Source organism: Cololabis saira, chromosome 5 (genome assembly GCF_033807715.1).
Source record: "Cololabis saira isolate AMF1-May2022 chromosome 5, fColSai1.1, whole genome shotgun sequence".
In the NCBI taxonomy this organism is placed as follows: domain Eukaryota; kingdom Metazoa; phylum Chordata; class Actinopteri; order Beloniformes; family Belonidae; genus Cololabis; species Cololabis saira.
In genome coordinates this window covers 29,271,060-29,292,229 of record NC_084591.1, presented here as the reverse complement: position 1 = coordinate 29,292,229, position 21,170 = coordinate 29,271,060, and the positions used below count along the sequence as shown (strand labels likewise).

The following is a 21,170-nucleotide window of genomic DNA, read 5'->3' as shown; positions in this document are numbered from 1 at the left end:
GAAGGAAGGAAGGAAGGAAGGAAAATTCCTGTTGATGACGTTTTTGTATTGGTCTTTTTTTTAATCGTTATCAGGATAAATGCCAGAAATTATCATGATAAATGTTTTAGTCCATACGGCCCATCCCTACTACAGACATGGATATTTTCAAAAGATATAAGTAAGTTTTGTCACCTTGAGTGGTGCTGATATCTGGCCTGGCCCACGGACTAGTCTGGTTTTGAGTCTGTTTTGTTTCACTTGCAAAGGAAATTCTTACCAAGCAAAATCCCTTAGCGGCTGCATCCCTGATGAGATAACACTGGCACTGTTTGTTTGGACCGAAGCAATGCCGACATTAAAGATATTTTCAGATATTTCCAGGGGTTTATTTGACTTCTCGGGGCGGTTCGTGGCCCCTAGTCCGTAGTGTGATAACCGCTACCCGGGCTGGCCGGGCTCCGGCTCCGTCCCCGGGGCTCCGCCTCCCTCCCAGCCCTGCACGGTCCGCCTGCCCGCTTCCCCCCCGCTCCCACCCCCGAGCCCCTTCAGCTCTGGCCCGGACAAGAACCGGACCGCTCCAACACGAGAAACAAGTACAACCCTGTGGCTGTAGCGGAGATTTCAACAAAAGTCAAAGTTCCCAAGTTGCAGCGGGGGAAAGAGTGGCTGCAGGCAGCGGTGCAGTCGTTGCTCCCAGCCCGCAGGTTTTGGCCCCGTGGCGGGGCAGAGCGGCAGCAGCAGGCCGGCGGGGACGCGGAGCCCGGAGGATGTGGATCTGGTACCTCCTGCTCGGCTCGGGGTCAGGCTCGAGAACTGTTGGTGAGTCTTCAAAAGCACCGGGAAATGCTGTTATCACGCCTCACGGAGGCAGAGAGAAGCAGACGGGGGATGAGGGAACATATTGAAGGGCTTCTCTGCTCTTTTTACCCCCGACTTTGCTCACATTTATTGAAGAAGCGTATCTGGGGAAAAAAAAAAAAAAAAAAAAAAAAAGTTGTGAAACTTCAATTTCCGTCGGCTGAATTGAGTTTTTCTTCCTCTTTTTTTGTTGTTTTTGGAAATGGGTAGTGTTGGCGGTCGGAGCGGCGTTGCGAGGGTTTTTCGAGCGTGTCTAATAAAGGCTGATTTATGGTTCCGCGTTACACCAACGCAGAGCCTACGCCGTATCCTACGGCGTAGGCTCTGCGTCGATTTAACAAATCCCATGTCCACCCGAGCTGCAAAGATGCATTTATTTGCTATCGATGATCAGTTCGAGTTTAACCAACAGCAACATGCTGATAATTGTGACTCATGCATCACTCCTCAGTTCTCACACTTAAGTAGCCTACTGTGTCTGATGGTGAAAACATTGTAAACATCTGCAGTTCTTTGCTGAGAAGTCTTGTTGATCAGGATCAGGTTTATTGGCCAAGTCAGGTCAAACAAGACAGAGAATTTGACTCTGATTAATTTCGCTCACTGTACAGTAAATAGACAAAAGACAGCTCTTATTAAAATATATACAATTTAAAAGAAAAGTGAAAGGTGCATTATGAGGTAGACATGGTTATTGAAAGGTGCATTGTTACAGCATATGATTGAGGTTATTATTATTATTGCTATTGCATAGGGATTGATTACTCTGAGACTATGAGTGATGAGAGTTCATCAGAGCAACAGCTTGGGGGAAGAAACAGTCTGGAGGTTTTGGCCTACAGTGCTCTAAAATCTGATGTTGATGTTATTCAAGGGGATACACAGCTTCTATTATGGTATACAACTGTTCTGCAAGTTTGAATTGAAGTTTTAATCGCGTAAAGATTTATCAACATGTTTTCATGCAAAAATGTTACATTTGCTTTTTTATATGATTTGACTTTTTTTTAGGAAAACAATCAAAACACTGCAGATGCTTCCGAGGTAAACATGCAGCTTATTACATTACATCGTTGAGTTATTGAGGCTGAAAGGTGAGGACATCTGATGGTATTAAGGCTGAATTACACTTCTGCGTCAAAACGACGCCGTGTCTACGGCGTGTGGTTTTTGGACACGCAGAGGACACGCCGTCACATGCGCCGTCAGTGACGTGCACCTCCCGAAAATTGTAACTACGCGTCGAGGAGACGCAGACCACACGCAGACCGAGAGGGCTGTGATTGGTTCGTTTGAAAGCGAAGCATTTCCGGTTTCCGGTTTGAATCAGTAGTGAACTTCCAGGGCTTTTTTCTTCGTTTATATGTGATTTTTTTTGTTTTTGTTTTTTGCACAATAGTTGTCCTTATTTCTTTGATTTACTGTGACCGGAAAAAGTCGGATAAACCATTCAGAAAAAGATCGCTAACTAGTGGCCGCGGGGGGTACTGCACCGCGACCAAACGGAGAGACGGAGAAGTCTGAACGATTCGTGACGGCACCACGGGTGCGCCGTGTGCTCTGCGTGTGTGTGACGCAGAAGTATACTCAGCCCTTAAGTCCTGCAAGTTTTGTCCCTGTAAAAAGCTAACAAGTGCATTCTGGGGACACATCTCTCTGTTCTACCAGAGATGGGATGACAGTATGAGCCCTACATTTGCATAAGGTTGAAGTTTTGGCAACTTTGTGCAGAGAAATTTTCAGTGTAAGAGAAGGTCTCTGAAGAAGTCACAGTGTTGGATTGTCTCACTTTTAAATGTGTAAGGAGACAGCCCACAAGCAAGAGAATTTTTATCCAAATCAGGTGTTTCTTTTTAGGATAGAGAGCTCTTTCTCTGTGATCTTTTGGGTGACTGCCAAAATAGTGTCCAATTCTTGGGAATGCTAACACTTCTTACGTCTCTATGGATCCATGTCATGTCTGTGGGCAGCAGGGACAATCAATCACAGAAAAGCTCACAACACATCTGCTCAAAGTGATTGAGAAGCTATTGTGATTGTTCCGGGTGCTCTCTGATGCCGCCCTCTTTGTTTCTAAAGACATTTTTTAACCACAACAATAGGAATAAGCTCAAGTTCACATATTCAAGTTGACGGTGCTTAGTTGGAAACGATCATCGCAATTAAATCCTGTTTTGATTATTAATATAACAGTTAGATTCAGATTATTGACTTTATACAAAAAAAGAACCAACCTTTTTTTTTTTTTTTTAACCTTTATCCAGCGTCACAGACCAATAAGCTGACAAGAGTCACAATCAAGTAACGTCCACTGAACGTGAGCCCCGTCCACTGAACATGGGCCTGGTTCACATATTGTTGTTATCCAAGAAATGAACAAGGGTCTACTGCAAATTAGACACCCGTAAAATCTTAACTCTAATATTCAAAATTATAAAATTATAAATTATAAAGGACGTTTGTGTTTGCAGCATTTTTATGTTGTTCACCCCAGCACAATCAGCGCTAACAATACAACAAAAATGTTGTTGATGAACAGTTTAGGCGTGGTTTTTGCTACCTACACATAATGCATGATCATATTTTTTCTTTTTTTAAACTTCATGCAATAGCACAGCTTCTGAATGAAGCACAAGCAGGGTGTTATGTGGAATGTGCAAACTGCTTCACACTAAGTATTGTTTTCCATGTTCTGAATAGTGGATAGTAACTTAACAATTAGCAACATGAAACACAAAACTATTAGGGGTGACCAAGAAGGAAGCGAGAAGTTACCTGAGAAAGAATTTAACTTTACGTAGCTGGGTTGTTCTGCAGAGCTCCGTGATTGAGGTGCATTTGTACAACCATCTGGCGAAAGGACCAAGGAGGCCAGCTTTAATGTACCGGTATGTTTAAATTCTATGGCAGAAACTTAATTTTCAACCTCTAGGTTTTCATTAACATCCTACAGGTGGGACATTTCCTCCTGTAATTTAGAAACAGAGACACCTGACTGTAGTTTTCAAGTATGATCCACTGGTTTGTCTTTTGCTTTTTTCAGAATGGGGTTCAATTTCTTTCCCGAGGACATGTCCACATGCGCTGTGGGCTGGGGGCTCAGCCCTTAAAAGACACTTACAGACCCTAATAAAACCCTAAAAAGTGGATGTTCAGTATAACAAAATAAAGGGCCTCTGAAAAGGGAATCTTGGGGTCATCATAAATGAGCATGTGCTAAATCCATGACACTTTAAGAGCCCTTTTTTCCAGTAAGAAGTGGCTAGCAAAGAGCCATGAGGTCGTTCTGTGGTTCCCAAACAGCACTGGGTCAAGAACGAGAACCAAAGCTGTTGTCTAGCACGTGAGATGGTTCATTAGAATATAAATAAGCTTTATATTGTTACTAATTGTATACCTTAGAATGAATCAAACAAGATCTTTTATTTAGTTTTGTTAATGTTTCACTTTTGATCTTGGACGTAGACATATGTCAGTATTTTTCCACAAAGGAAGCAAGTCCATACACATTTTCTTGGCCACCAAATAACCACAATAACAAAACAAATCAAGAGTTTTTCTTTTTTCAAGCACCATCATTCCAACTTCTGGTGTGAAGCTGATGTGGAAACAAATAAAAGTTGCAGTTCATTCTCTAACCACTTAGGGCTGCTTCCAAAAGTGAGTCAAATGTTCAGCTTTGTACCACATCAGTTCAAATTATATACATTTTCACATTCATTTTGAAAATACATCTTCCCATTGTGTAAAGACACAGTATGAAGGTGCCAAAAAAAAACACTTCAGCACAGAGAAGCAACATACTCATTGATTAACAACATCATACAAGCATATGTGGATGGGGTCGAAGGTGAAAGGGGCAGGTGGGGGTTCCTAGTACAAGTCACCTGGGTGATCGCCGCTGCCTCCTGGTGCTGCGTTTCAGTCTGGTTTACTGTGTTGGAGGGGGGTGATACTGAGGGTAGGGGTGGGCGATATGACCTAAAATTAATATCACGGTATTTTTCATCTTTTGAACGGTGACGGTATAATATCACGGTATTTTTTGGTACGTTTTGGGAGGAGTAGCCTGTCCTGTCCCTTTATGTGAATAAGGTTAATATTTTTATAATATAATAAGTAAATGGTAGTCCTTATCAAAAAGAGACATGGGAGAGTATTATGCATTCTCAACATATTTATTTGGCAAAAAACCTAAAGATCTTACATATATATATATATATATATATTATTATAAATATTTTTATTATATTATATTTTAAATATTTTGTAAACCTGTCTTAAAATGTAATACTGGACCTCGGTTGGGCTGGTTGGACAGCGGGTGGTGGAAAATTTCCCTTAATTTTAAATCCAAAACTTGACAGGTTTATGCCATGAGTATTCATATACAGTAATCTCTTGTTTTTCGAGAGGGTTACGTTCCAAAAAGAACCCGTGATAAGTGATATTCACATAGTAGCAACCCTTTTGTTTTAATAATTATTATACAAAGCTTCAAATTGCGGAGATCAGCACCGCCTCGCACGTATTTCCCTGCTCTTCTGAGCCGCTTCATCCCGACTCGCGCTGCAGCGTCTTTTTCTTCTAAAGCCCGCGGTACAGGTGTGTTTTTTTCGAGAGAAGAACATGGTTATGGGTATTTTTTTGTCGCTCTTTTTTTCTTCTGGGCAAAAAGATTCTTTTAAACCGACATTCATTAATTTTTTCTCCATGTTGAAGTGGGTGACTGGTATTCCAGCAGGTTGAAACAGCGCTCTGCGCTCCGCTGCCGTCAAAGACCCGCCCAGCTCTACTTCTGATTGGCTGGTGTTTGTTTGGTTGAGCCAGAGCTGCTTTCCTCTCATTCCATTGGTAGACGAACTCGGTTGACTCAAACTTTTTTTTCTCTCAAACCTTTTTTTTTTTTTTTTTTTTAAGCAGTCAAACTCGCACGCCGAGAAAAAAAACTCTGTACGCCGGAGATCCGGCACGGTGCCGGAATACTTTAAGCCCTGTCATGTCTTACTACTCTTGTCGTAAGGTGTAGCAGCAGTAAACAATGCCTGCAGTGAAATCTGTGTAGTCTTGGGACGTGCTCCGCTGGTGCTGCTCAGCAGCACCAGCGGTATTGACGGTATTGACGGTATTGCAAAATCCATGTCGTGGCGCAGTGCCACACCGGTGATGACTATGACACCGGTGTACCGCCCACCCCTAACTGAGGGGCCAGGGAACACATTGAATAATGAGGGAGGTGTATTTATCATTATGTGCATGTGTGTGTGCGTGTTTGTCTGAGTGGTAAGCCTGGGAACTATACCCCAGATCTACTCCTCAGCCATTGTCCTTGACGTTATCAGCTGGCTCGGTATAGTTCAGATACAGGTCCACAGGTGTCATGAGGGGAAGGCTAGTGGGAGCAGAGCGTCTTGTTTTCATTCATTCAGGGAGATTGTGACTAGACCGGCCTGCCAGGCCAAGTTGTCAAGGTCAGATTGTAATATCAACAATTGCATTTGGGTCAGGCAGACTCCAGTAATTTTTCATCTGTTTCAAGTCTATCTGGTTCATCTCCATGACAACTCATAACAGCCGGATTTGTGGCCACTTCCTGCCAAGCGGAGCTTCCAACTTCTCCAAGGTCTTTTCCATCCTGCCAATGAGTTCCAAAACCGCAACTAGTCTGCGATTGTGTTCAAGAATCGCATCCAGTTTGCGATTTTGCTTCCCCAACGTTAGAGTTTTGAGTGTTGGTCTCACAAGTTGGCAAGTTGGTGGCCAGCCCAGCCAGTAGCTAGCTGTCATCACGTCGTCTACTAGCATTGAGTTCTGAGCTTAGCTCCCGAGCTGTGATTACAGACCTGACAGAGGATAGTCATTCATATTTTAAAGAGAATACATTTTGTTGTGCTGTTAATTGTACTCTGAAACTACCATAACTGGCTGAAGGTTGGCCTGGCGGTCTAAGGACAAACTTTAGCTCTGCAGCTCCACCAGGATGGATTGCTGAACGAGCCGAGTGTCACTGTGGATAATTTCAGGACCATTTCAAGTGGAAGTCTTCTGGGAGCTGCAGTAAACTAGCCCATGATGCTGGTAATGGCAGCCATAGTGCCTGTGGGGACACAAAAGATCCCTGCGGAGCACTGCCAGTCCTCGTTTTTTGTGTGCCATTTCAGTATCAACTTTTGAAATGAGTTTTTTGGACAGGTTTTATTTGAATTATTGTGGCAATGATGCTTCTGGTGGAGGCTGTCGTCATGGCACGGCATTAATTATGCTTTCCCTGGGCTATCTGCCAACCCTTGTTTTTTGGGTGCATTCTCTTCATCAGACGCTCAGACGTCACTGATGAGTTCTTCCTTCATTGTCCTTCGGTGCATGTTCAGAATGACCCAATTTTCGCTTGTGACTAACTTCTGTGTACGATTAATTGACCAGGGTCTAGCTGTGTTGCCGCACCTTGATTGGCTGACGCATGCATTGAATGTGGGAAAGTTGAAAATCACTCAACTTTTGACAACAGTAACACAAGCCCAAAATTCACACACGCAACCCAAAATTCATTTCGGCAACGGTTGACGCAGATGACGCAGATGATGCGTGCAGTGCTGCTGTGTGAAGCGCATACTATATTACATGAAACGCTTATAATAGTAAATTTGTAGTACAGCAAGTCCCCTTTCCACCTCCCTCCCTGCGTCAAGCACCAGCTATTCTTTTTAATCTTCTTGCAAAGCTTCAAAGCCCATAAATGGTATTTGGGCTATTTGGGCACGGCCTGCAGAGTTTAATCTGAAAAATTACCTTCATTTATCGATTGCTCATCCATTGTATCTAATAAATTTGTTTCTGCAGTGTCTTGAATCTTAAAAGACAATATTATGACTTGATCAACGTTAACAACATCACATAAGGCAGACAATTCGGGGCCTTTGTCTCACTAACAGGAGAACAGAGTCACAATGTGCGTTGCATTTCTGCATTTCTGCTTCACTGACAAAAACCAGTCGGCCATTTCTACTTGTGTGTGTTTTTGCCCATGTTTGCTTTTCCTTGGAAGGGAACACGGAGAATGAAAGACAGATGTTGTGTTTTTGAACTGGCTGACATGGTTGATAGACGTCCAGCCTGAGCTGCATCTTGTTAATGTTAAAGTCCTGGCAATTAAGGTGAGTGTGACTGTCATAGGTGTAGTTGTTAATGCCACGTGACCAGAGTCTCATGTCAGACCTTGGTAACGGAACCATTTTAACTGCGGTGATCACGTATCACGTGGATAATGTGTCATCGTTTTCCCGGCTCACGTTAATACACGTTACGTTATGATCATTTGGAGATGGCAGCTCTTTGACCACTGGGGGTGAATGATATTATATGTGCTCTGATCAGTCTTTTAACGTTTCTGATCAATAAGTCATGCGGGTAAATATTTCATGAACCTTGGTGCATATGGATCTAAGGACACAAAGTGAAACACAGATGAGTCAAATGTTCTGGAAAAACCTGGGAGAGATCTCTGCACATATTGATTTTGGATTGATCTTTTCTTATTTGCCCTGGTTCAGAGGTATAATTAATCCCTAATGGAATTGATCCAGTGTGCCCTTGCTAAACTCTTTGAAAACCTTGAAATAATTGGTTTATTTGCTGAAGGCAACTGACTCCAAAACACAAACCTTTAAAAATGTAGTCATTGTCAGTCGATAAATATGAGACCCCTGGCTTATCAGCAAATGCCACTCTTTTTCCTAGTACCTTGTCCACAATGCTCTAAACTATGTTTAAATCAGGAGAATGACAGCATTGACCTTATTAATGCTAATTTGACCCACTATCACCTGTGATTTACAGCGCTGACCCCCAATACTGAGCGATCACGTAAGATGAATGAAATACACTGACATATATTAAGAACATGAAAACTGATAAAAGCCAGGCTTTTAGAATTGCAGTAACTGTTACTGAATTGACGGTACTACAGAGGAAATTATTTTCAGTATTAGTGCCACAAGCATGTTTACTGTCATGTTAAATCTCCTTTACTTTTAAGTATGCTTTGGCAAGTCAATCTTTTCTCTTGGCAGATTCCAACGACCCGTGTGACCACAGAATGTGTCAACCATCTTCTCACCCTCGTTAGAAGGAGTTTGTGTCCAGTAAACTCTGCAGTGTTTCTCTGGAGAGTTGGTAAATATCTACTTGGAATAGAGTTTTCCGGCTATGTTGTTGCCTGTGGTTTTTCAAGGTACGCCCGCACCCATTTGGCCGTATTGATCACAATGGATTGATGATTTTTCATGCCCATGTGCTTGAAGGTCACACGCATCTGAAAGTGGTTTCCACCCTTGGCCTTTGAGGTCTGACATTTACCCAGATTTTGGCACAGAGGGGCGAGTGTTACTTTTATTTTTATAAACTTCACCTTTTTTCTTTTTTGTTTTCAATTCTAACGACCCTGTTTGAGGTTGGTGCTTGATTGTATCAAATATTTGATTTATTTCAAGTTTGCCTTTAGAGACGTGGAAAATCATGTCCTTCATGTTTGTGTTTGTGGAATAAAGTTTCAAATGAATTAAAATTGGATAGATTCCAGCCTTTGCCATAGTTTTAGTGCTAAAATGAGATCTATTTCAAATGCAAAATCAATTGGCTGTCCACAAGGGAGGGCTTGTGGGATGTATGAGCAGCCTGACAACCTGCTGTTTAGCTCATATAATATTGCTTAGAATACGAGACACAGGACTTGGTATTTAATATTAAAATAACCTGCATCAGATAAGATGGATCTATACAAGTTGGAATGATACTACTTGTGCAATGCAGTTCTTATGCTCTCCTGTTCTTATCGTTGACTGGGTTTATTGCAGAAATCTTTACAATGACTGCCTTTGCTCTCCTCCTTTCTTAGCATTTTAATATTTCTTTTGGTGGCTTCATTTTATGCACATGATCTTGCACATTTAATCATTAATTTAAAGCACAGTTTATAATAATGCACCATTGATTGAAAGAAAAGGTGAAAACTTAAAGGTATATTCTGTAATCGTATTCAAAAACATTTATTGTTATACTGGTTGAAATGGTCCTTCCATCCTGAGAGTAGCCAGTGAATAATGTGTTCAGAAAAAGGAAAGAAAAAAATCTGACTTCTCTGACAGCTTTAATCCTGTAAAAACTCTGACCAATCTGTTTTTTGTGCACCGAATGGCACAGATTGGTCAGAGGACCAGAGGATTGGCAGGGGGGAAAGAACCAATCAGATGCCTTCATTTTAAGTCCCGCCCACGCCTCCCTCTGTCCCATGCGCGCACTCTGCTTCCAGCAGCCTCCAGCCCCCCGTGTCCACTTCCCACGGGTCCTCCTCGGCTCAGAGTGTCCCAGTGTAACCGCAGCCTGACATCGGAGGGCCCCCGCCGCTCCCACCTTCGCGGCCGGCTCGCGGCTGGGCGGTCACGTCGAATGTAACGGCTCGCCCTGCTAAAAAGGCTAAAAAAAGAAAGCCAAAGTGCCATTCTGCGGCGCAGGTTGTCCGCTACTGGGGGTCAGTATGGGGGTCCATGGGGATGGAGGCGTCTCCATCCTTGCGAGGGCGGAGAGCGCCGGTGCGGGTGGCGGTGCGCTGCGGTGCTGTACAGGCTCTGGAGCCACAGCTACGCCGTAGGGTACGGCGTAGCCTACTGCGTAGGGTATGCGGTGATGCGCACCATTCTGCGTTGGTGTAACGCGGAACTATAAATCAGCCTTACAGCGATCCCTATGCCGAAGGCTTTGCATTGGTGTAACGCGGAACCATAAATCAACCTTACGGCGTACCCTATGCCGTAGGCTCTGCGTTTGTGTAACGTGGAACCATAAATCAGCCTTCAGTGTGTGTGCTGTTCTGAACACTTCTCTGTTGTGCTCATTTTGCTGGGTCCCTCTGCCGAGACACAACTTTTGCAGTATGCGTTCATTGTTGTGTCTAAAAATGATGCGCAGTGCCCACCCAATCAGAAACGGTACAGATATTCTGTGATATTTTTTTATATTTATAAAAAAATGGGCAGGACGCACGTTTGGGTAGGCACAGCCCACCCCTGCCCCCCCCTAAAACCGCCCTCGCTTACAGGTGAATGAGACATGGGGTAGTTTTGTTGAAAATGTGCTGTCCAAAATGTTCTGTAAATCTGGACTCCTGCAAATGTGCGTTCCCCAAAGTTTGTGGGGGCGTGGCTTTGGACGGAGCGCTGACGGGAGGGGGAGGAGGGGGTGGGGCTTAGAGGAGGTGCCACTTTCAAATCTTGCTACTGTAGCTCTCCAACATCACGGACTATACCTTTTTAAATGGGCAGGTCGCCACCACCCAGACGGTATAAAGGAAGCAAACGAACGAGGTTGACCACGAGATTCGTCTAGTTCTTATTTCTACAGTCTATGGATTCAACCAGCTACGACTGCGTTAAAAAACTTTGGTTCCCATAAGGTTGACAGACAGGAGCTATGTTGGTTAGGCTGTGTCACACAAACATAAAATATGGTGGTAAGCCAGCAAACAAGAGAAACGACATCATAGGCGCCCATCCAGAGGAGGAGTGAAAGCTGCCAGCAGGTATTGACGCTGGGAGTAGTTCTTGTGAGCAGACAGCTTGTAATTGAACAAGTAATTATGGAACTTCCACCTTCCTCGGGAAAGGCGACGCCAATCACAAAGTCTATCACAATATTTATAGCAAAGGATTAAAGGCCATATTCTGTGGTGGAGAACGAGGTATTTCGAGCTTTGCTGCAAACATTAGAACCAACATATTGCATTGCCTCTTGTTGATATTTGAGGTCAGAAGTCTAATTTATTTGTGACTAAGGGTAGATTTTTTTGTTAATTATTGTCTAAAGTTTGGAAGCCATATGTTTGAACAATTTATGAAGAACTATATGTTGTGAGTAAGCATAGTTTTTAAAGTAATTGCCTAAAAATTATGAAGAATTGATGAAGAATAAAACCCTTTATTTGTGAGGAAGGGCAGCCTTTCTTGTTTATTGTTTGCTGAAGTCTGAAAACACTGTTGGTGTGTTGGTGTGAATGTGTATTTATTTTTTTGTTGCTTTATTTCCCGTCACACTGTTTTTGTTTGCCTTAAAAAATAATGAAAGTAAATGAATCTCTTGTTTCAAATGAACCATTTTTAAAAATAGTAAGTCGCAGTGGTCCAGGCTCCCTCGGTGAAGAGAAAAAAGTTTTGCTAAAAAGTGCTATAAAGATAGAGATGCATCTTTTATGGTTTTATAATTGAATCTTGGCCCCCTGAGTGGATATTGAATTAAATCTTGAGGAACCTAAAGATTTTCACCCCTAGTCCTATTTGATTTTTGCTCTATTAGCTCTATTTTTTGGTATTTTTGAATTTTTTGGATATTTTTCATGGTGGAAGAGTTTTATATTTATGCAGTTGTACCCACTGCATTTAGTCAGAGTACTTTTAGTTCATGCTTTACATCCTTATTTATCTGCGAGCTGAACGAGAATTCCTCATTTGAAATTGTCTTCCTCACATGATTATACATATATGCATTGTTTGTTTTCATGAAGTATTTTTGCTGGCACACAAAAAAAAGACTTTTTATCTAAAAAACTATGAAAGAAGAACCTTCTGTTTCAGTAACTTGAGCTTGAAGATGAAACGGCTCTCATATTTCATCTGCTTCTATAGCATCTGGAAACACCTTGTTTTTCTGTGTCTATCCTCACTTTGTTATCATCATAGCCACAACATATCAGAACAAATGCTCAGTGCTAAAAATGATCTACCCAGTGCATTCGCTTTCTTTCCTTCATTTTTCTTTCTTGTTTTTTTTTTTGCTTGCAAACACAAAAATACACATGCTCATAGATGGTGTATGTTGCCAGGTGGGGAGAGGTCTCAAGCTGGTATGTAACAGAAATGTAAATATTGTCTGCTCCTGTGAAGCAGCAGCTTAGGATGTCAAGTCCTAGTTGCACCTGCACCTTCAAGTTGATATTTCTTCAAAGCTGTCTGTATATGTGTCAGTGAAAGATGCTGCAACAAAGGGTGAGAGAGGATGTGTCAAGGGTGCTGTCTGGGGCAAGAGCTGAGGAGTCTTGCAGCATCTCTGCTTCCTGCGTTTAACACCACTGACTTTGCTGGCTGAAGATTATTAAAAGATATAGCTGTACTGCTGTTATGTGCTGCATGGCTTCGAGCTTTTGTAGACAAAGGATGACCATTGTGAAAGAATTATGGTGACGTCTTTCGTGGTAGCTCCAAATTAGTTGTTCTCCCTCAGAGTTTAAGCAGTTCGACCATGGTTGTCTCTTAAGGTTTTGCAACTAAATGGACTGAGGTCGTTTTCTGACATTGTTAGAAATCCTTTGACTTTGTCTTCTGACTAGGAAATTATCATGCAGCTTAAAATGACGCTTTAATCATTGCAAGTGGCCTCTTCTTCTTAGCCATGACTGAGACCATGATCTCCTCTTTCAACATTTCCACAGCTGTCGTAGCCAACGATTCCCGAGGTGCCATCATCGTAAAGTCCAGCATAGCCATTCCTGGCATTGTACCCAAGGTTGACCAGATGCATGTTGTACAGTGTGAGATGTAATGATCTTATAGCGCTGTAGAAATTGTGCAGTGAACATGAGCCTTTAGTTTGTGTGTGTGGGGGGGATTTCCTGTACAGTACCCACCACCCCGTGCTGAAATTCAAGCCCTCTGGGCAGTTGTTTTGTTAGGCCTTATCCTGGAACTGATCCTTATTATTCAGCATTTTATAATGAATTTGACATAAACTGACATATTATTGTGATCCTTATACCTTTTTAGTTTAACAGGTTTGATAAATAAAACTCGACAGGAGCATGAATGGCTGTTCTGCTAACAACTTTATATGGTTTCTATCTTATCATTGCACTTTAATGGCCTATATGATTGAAAATGCTAATGTGGCTTTTCTGGTTAGAAAATATGAAGCTAAAGCAACACTGAGGTGTTAAGTTATTAAGTTTCTACAACTATTAGCCGTTGGTATGTGGGTCCTATGTAGCAAGATACTCACCTTGGATGGAGTGTTTACTTCAGGGGCACACATATTTGGTGTTAGTTTGTTGTTGTTTCTTGGCCAAAGTTTTAAAGATTGAAAAGTATTGAATGTAAGCTTTGAATGAATGAATGTATTGACCTTGATAATGTTCAACTCGTATGACATTATGCATTAAATATAGAAATGCAGCTGTTGAAGGGTAAAACCCTCAATGGGGACTTGTGGATAGAGTTTTTAGGTGACGCTTACGCAGCATTTGCTCAATTTTGCCAAGCCCCGGTCACCTTCACTTTTCCACTTTAATCTTCATCCAAGGTTCCTCCTCCCCTTGAGAAGAGAGTGACCGGCTGCATGTGTCCCCTGTGCTGCTCGGCCTACTGTCAGACAGGGAATGGACCCTGGCATGCAGACAGCTGGCTCCCCTGCTGTCCCCCGTGATTAACAGGCATTTGCTGTTCTCTGTCTCACAGCCACCATGGCAGCCAGTGTTGTGGACACTGACGGGGCTATTTTGGACTGAAATTCCAGCATCCCTCTGTAAATTCAAACAAACTCTACCTTAAAGGTCAACAAAAACCTAGAGTCGAAGAAAGATAACATCCAGGGTTCCAGGTTTTTCTGTTTGTGGATTTGAATGCAAATGTATGTGACATGTCCATCGTCATTAATACATGAATCTTAATTTTGACCTTCATCTCTTTTTTTTTTTGCCTTTTGGAATACTGAAATGCTTCTTTGGAAATTGACTTAGCTTGTTTTAAATAAGCAGACACATGCATCTAGTAAATAAGACTTAAAAGGGGAATTCAGTGTGTAAACAGATATTTAGCCTTTTGTCACTGCAACATATCACACTTTGGTCGTTTCTTGGAATATGTGCATGTGCATTACACTGGTTTGGATGTTTGGGCGGCAGTGACATCTGCCGCCCAAAAACCTTCCAGTTTTCTTATGTGCATCACCACTGTATCCTGTTTATCTTTGGTTTGATTTGGCTAATAACGGGTCAAATGTAGGAGCTTGTTTCGTAACTGGAGCATGCAGATTTGTGGCTTTTTTGTTGATAAAGATTCACTTCAATTCACATCTCAGTGAAGAAACAACAGAGCATGCTGTTTGGGTTATGACCTCAGAACTCGAACGAAAAAGACAAGATAACGTATTTGGGAATAGAAATGGATTAGCACATACAGATATCAGATTCAGTGTGCGATGGGGAACAAGTGGTTGGTTAAAAATCAATTGTAATGAAAAGGCATTCATAGATATCTGTTGACAGTCTGAGATACGTAGGTAAGTGTTGTTCTTTCGTAACGATCGTGAGCTGCTCACAGATTTGACCCCAGACAGTTTGTAAGTTTGGCTTAAATGATCTATCAGACTGGTTCTGATACCAATACCGGTATCAGAAATGCTGGCAGACAGTGCTGAAAATAAGGCTATTGGGGAGTATTTTCATGTACGCACAGTGTAATCTTTATAGATATTTCACAAACCTTCATGTTTCCTCTCAAAACCAGCAGAGGAAGTTACACAATACTGCTGTGCTAATTCCCGGAGAACCAGTAGGACGTGAGTTGTTGGATAGAACTCGCTATCTGGCATTACCACTATTATGCTGTTATTTTAGGCTGGAAAATTCTACCAGGAAAACTGCGGCACGCTGATCACCCAAGGCTGTGGGTTCCAGAAGTGGTTTGAATTTTGTTAAAAACACGAGTAGCCTTTTTAGGCTTATAAGGAGTCATAGAGTTTTAAAAGTCAGAAGGGATGAAAGACTCTATCAGGCAGACGGGTCCCTGCCGATCTTTGAACATGTTTGATGTCACTGTGCAATTGAATATCTGGGGAAGCGGTACAGTTTCCTCAGTCAGAAATATATGTCTGAAAGTGCTTTCGCCAAACAATGTCAAACTGACTGAACATATATTTCATGTCATGTGAAAGAAGTGCAGGCAGTCGGCTTTACGGTGGTCATTTAGACCCCAGTGGGTTCAAATGTCTCACCATAAACGCTTTTTTCTTTTGATGTTTTGTAGCTACACCTAAAGTTTAATTGATTTCTTTTTTATTTATAGTCGATGCTAGTTAAATGATAATTGTTTAATTTGTTATTTACAAAAATTAAATAAAATTGAGTTGGATCATTAATCACACTCCAGGTATCAGAATTGGTATTGAAAACCGTGATTGGTGAGTAGAATACCTCCTCAGTCAGGGTATATTAAATGTAGGAAGGTAGACCAAATGCTGTTGTGATTTTATATCGCCTGTAATGGGATAGAGTGGCACGGGCGTTGGTGAGAAAGTCACAGCATCAAACGCCAACATGGCTTTAAAAATAGTGGATTTCCTTAGATGTACTTGCAATCATTTGGTTCATTTTTAGATATTTTTGATTGTCTTCAACCCTGCAGCTTTAAACTCAAAATGTGTTAACATTTTTTTTATTAAAAAAAATTACTATAGTGGGCATAGTTTTAATTTGTTGACTGAAATAGATTGAGAGATGGTTTTACAGGCTATTTCTGCAGCATACAAACCTCAAGGTTAGTGAGCAAGGTCCCTCCATACAAAAGACGGTCTCCATCCTGGTGGGATCCTTTCAATACGGATCAGACAAATCCTGTAAGCCAAAACTCAACGTGATGACATGTCAATTTCATATTTTCCGTTGATGGGTACAATTTTATTCTCTTTGGATGCTTTAATTAGATGCAAATATCCAAACACCTAATCCTAAAATAATTTGTTATTTTGAATAGACGTCATTCAGGCGATTTGTCTTCTATGTTCATCTCTTTTGTGTTTGTGTGTAATCACATTAGCATTAAGTGTCATTTGATATGGTAAATATTAGGGGTGTAACGATACACTAATCTCACGATACGGTACGATACACGATATTGAGGTCACGATAACGATACGATACGATATATTATTTTTTTAACAACCTTGAATGAGGTAGTCATGAGGAAATTTTCTTTTATTTGAAAGACACAAAATACAAAATAATGCTGTGCATTTGCCCTATTGTTACAGTTTGTAATGCTTTATAACTGTTTAAGTTTTAAAGAGAAAGCCAGGCCAACCATTTTCCACAAACTGAACTAAAAGTAAATGTCAGGTTTGCATTATGCATCTTCAGTTTCATACAAGTACAAATATTTTGCCACAAACTGAATAGTTTCTCTCATGTATGATTTGACTTTTTTCTTTTCCAGAAATGTAACAACTAAAATTAAATAAATAAATACAAGTACATAAATACATACAATTTTACATCATAAAAAAGATTGATTCATGCTCACCTTATAAGTGTAAGAGGAGATTTATTTTTGTTAAGAAGGTTATTTTGGTAATTCAGGGTTCATTATTTTATAAATATATTCTTTATATTCTGTAAATCAGGGACAGTATGTTTTAGATTGGGCGGAGTGATACGCCACAGTACGGCACTAGGTGCTGTGTTGATGTTCTAAAATCCTACACTGTTGAGGGACATTAAAGTACACTGGAATTTAGCAGAAGTTGTCTCCGTGTTTATCCTACTCATGACCCCAAAAAGGTTTAATTTAATAAGGTAAGGCTTAACTCTACACCAGACTTACATAAGTAAAGGTTCAGACCTCAAAACGGGGCCGCAAAACGGGACTAGTTTATTCTGAGCGGAGGAAGATTTTGGTCCGCGCGGTCCGGCCGCGGTCGCGGTGGGATGCGCGTTTCTAGTCAACACAATAGATTAATATTAATAACACAATATCGCGATACACTCTGTCACCTCCACGACACGTATTGTGACATTTTTGTATCGCGAAATTTCGTGGCACGATATATTGTTACACCCCTAGTAAATATCGAACTTGGTGCCTGTTTTAGAAGCACATTATTCATGGTTTCATCCACAAGATTAAAGTAATCTGTGAGATTATGGAGACCTGTAGTGGAACTTTTGTCTCTTTCTATTACACAACCAGTGATTTTGAATAGCTCAGGGGTAAACTCTAACCCCGAGACTAACTCAAAAGCAATGCTTTTCCTGCATGAAACAAGACCTTTGTTGAAGTGAACGTCGCAGTCATAATTGAGGTGCTGTAGAGTGTGAAATTTACACACTGCACTGAAATCCCTTTTCCCCCCTGAACGTAGTATATCTGTATGTCTTATTTTATTTTTATTTTTTTAAATATATCAATGTGACAGTTTATTTGCATGCCTTAAAGATTATATACCATATTTATGCCATTGAGATATACAAGTCATGTATATATATAAAACAACAACACACGTCTGGTTGCAGGAATGTGTGGTGAGGAATGATGGAGTGACGGGAGAGGACAGCTCAGTCTCACTTACTCTGAAACACTATATGTTTGGAAAAGGCACAGAGACGAGTTGTGAACTGCAGTTGTTTTTGCACCAGATTGGCATTAAGCTGACGGTGCCAATTGAATTCTCTTCCCCCACCGTATACCCTTTCACATGCGCACTTGTTTGATTTAGCACCCTCCCCAAGGGTGAAATTCCCATTTATAGACATCAAAACTATTCTAGACCCCAAGCTCCTTCTCCTGGGGAGTGCACAAACGAACAAATAGGATCAGTCTTAATTCATTCAGCTTAATAATTACCTATTGGTCACAATTAATTATGGAGCTTTGACCCAAGTCCTCTTGATATTGAAATTGAACTCCCCATTATGACATAACTGATAACCTCCTGATTAAATCTTAACTGAATCCAGAGATACCCTTTCTTTGATTAAAGGGTAAAAAAATAAAAGCAGGGTCATTTCCCTGTCCGACTGAGGAATTTTGAAGAAGCAGAGCTAAAGTGATGCAGCAGCGTGGAACAAGCTGCACCTCTACTACACGACAAAACATCCTAACCTCCCAAGCTGTGGACTCCTTCGAGTACATTCATTTTTTTATTTCCCACATTTTTCCTTTTTTTCCCCAAGCATCCATCATTCTCTTGAGCCATTGTGTATGTGTCTTTATGCATGTATAAGCTGTGGGATGTATGTGCAATATGTGTAAAGGGCAATCCTCTCTTGGACAGGTTCCAGAGGGGGAGACGCAATCATCTTCACAGGAACTAATCACCCGATTCTGCCCGCTGTTTACAGAGGCAGCCAAAATCAAATGCAATGCCCATGCTAATTGCTTTAATGCTGCTTTGCTGTGAAGCATGGCTATGCGGCAGCCCCCATGACTAGGCCACAAAATAGTTTCATCTCTAATTCTTCACTTGATACCAAAGAGAGAGGGGGTTTACTACTCCTTAGGATACAAGGGCAAAATATTTGTATCTTTCTTAAATAAATAGAAGCAGAATAGAAATATGGGAGGACAAATAACAGGAAGGTGGTTTGTTGTGAGGAGGACCAAGTCAAAAGGTCCAGGCCTGACTTGCATTAGGTGCGTTTCCATTACCCCTAGATTTGCACAAAACCAAATATCCAAAAAGAGATCCTGAAATGGAAATTGTACTAATTTGAAAAAACTCCAGAATATCAAATAAACCTTTTTTACGCTTCAAGGAAGTGTTTTTTCGGACGATTCGATAATCCACTTATTTGCAAAAATGTAACGGAAATGCTTTTTGTGAATTTCCATGTCTCTGGCAGCGCTGGATGTGATGTAACTGGTCAATTTAAAGTAATCAAAATCTAGTTTCCAGCTGTTTTGGGCCTCATTAATATGATGTAGTATACACAACTACTTAATCATTATGCATTACATAAGAGCTTTGCCTCTGAATAACTGTTTAATGATCATCCACTACCATCATTATTTGGTTATTTTTTCAACAGCTAAAGCGGCAATCGCAACATGTTTTTAGTCTATTTTCTTAAATGTTGAAATTTTTGTTTTCGTTGTTTTGAAGAGAAATCTGGCAGGACAATATACGCGGAGAGTTACGGGAATTAAAAACACCAACACCCCTGCAGCCCTTCTGTACCTTTTATCGGACTTCACGAGATTCGATTTTCTTCTGTGCAAAAGTGTAATGGAAACGTGGCTACTCGACAACTATTAGCTACTACCTATTGCCAAGGTCCAATATGTCTAAGGTGGCAGTAGAGTCCATTCCTGTAGGGCTGCAAGCTGATGATTTGACCCATTTCTTTTATACATAAGACAATATGTTAGACTGCCTCCCTGCGCTGAATGATTTAAGATGCGTAACAATAGATTGGTGGCATTTCCAAACAGTTGGGTGGATTTGGATACTGATTTAATCAATCGATATACACTCTTGATCAACTTTATTGATGGTTTCAGTGGCCTTGATGTGTAAACATTAAGGGTTTACTAAAGACAAAAATAGTCGTAAAACTTATATGTATGTATGTTTCAGGTGTACTAATGCTCCTTATCTGTAACTTATACCTTGATTTTACTCTTCTTTTTTTTTTTTGTTTCAAATACACTACTCATTCATTACTGTGCACAGTATCGCTATTTCCATGTTTTATTCATTCCTACTTCAACAACCAAAAATAGTTTTTTTCATTTTTTCTTAGTTATTTGTCCCTTTACCTCACTCCACTCACTCTCGTGCTATTTCCGTCCACAGATACATCATCAATAATGCAGCCTCTTTAACAAGCTGAGGCTTAGGAGGGTTTGTGAAAGCCATTCCCATCTAGATCCCTGCTAGTTGCTGGCTAATCACATCCTGGTGGAAAAATGCTTTATCTTGAGAAGAAGAAAAAACCTGAACATTTTAATAAGTTAGTGTAATTATATAGGTGTTTTCTTACAAAGAAAGAGTTGATGTTAGGAGGGCGAGTTCTTCTGGATGGGATGTAAAAAGCTGAGAACCGTCTCCACAAGCAGAGGTAAAAAAAAAAAAAAAAGATTAAAAAAAATAGATGGTCCCAAGGGCTGCATATTATATATTGTTTCCTGTAAAGATGGTGGTACAGAGGTTGATAGTTTTATAGCAGAATAAGAAAAACAACTTGTGGGCCAATATATACTGTAAGAAAACATGTTTTCTTCTCTGAAACAGTCCACGAGTAATGCAGTTTTTCATTTGAACAGATTGTTTACAGCAAATGACATGAATGTTGCACGCAACATCCAACCCCATTTAACAAGCTCTGATGTCATTTAAACACTCAATTTGCCCTCGGGACAAACGTATAACATAAAAATGAACATGATAGAACGTGAAGATAAACACTGCAAGCATTAGCATGGGATATTGTAGATATTGGTGCCAGCCACAATTTCTGCTTGATGATAGTTATGCTGTCAGGAAAATATGGAATTGGATCGGTTTTCAGATAAAAAAGA

General features: G+C 40.9%; 1 protein-coding gene across 3 annotated transcripts in view; it reads left to right on the top strand.

Annotated features, from left to right (window-relative positions):
• The first annotated feature begins 493 nt into the window (after window positions 1-493).
• ldlrad3 (low density lipoprotein receptor class A domain containing 3) overlaps window positions 494-21,170 on the top strand; it is a 124,050-nt gene continuing 103,373 nt past the window's right edge. The window contains exon 1 of one of the 3 annotated variants that reach the window (XM_061721490.1): window positions 494-801. In XM_061721490.1, coding sequence (XP_061577474.1) covers window positions 750-801 — 52 coding nt within the window. In that variant the 5' untranslated portion in view covers window positions 494-749. The remainder of the gene's footprint in view (window positions 802-21,170) is intronic. The other 2 variants (XM_061721489.1, XM_061721491.1) reach the window with 2 other exon arrangements.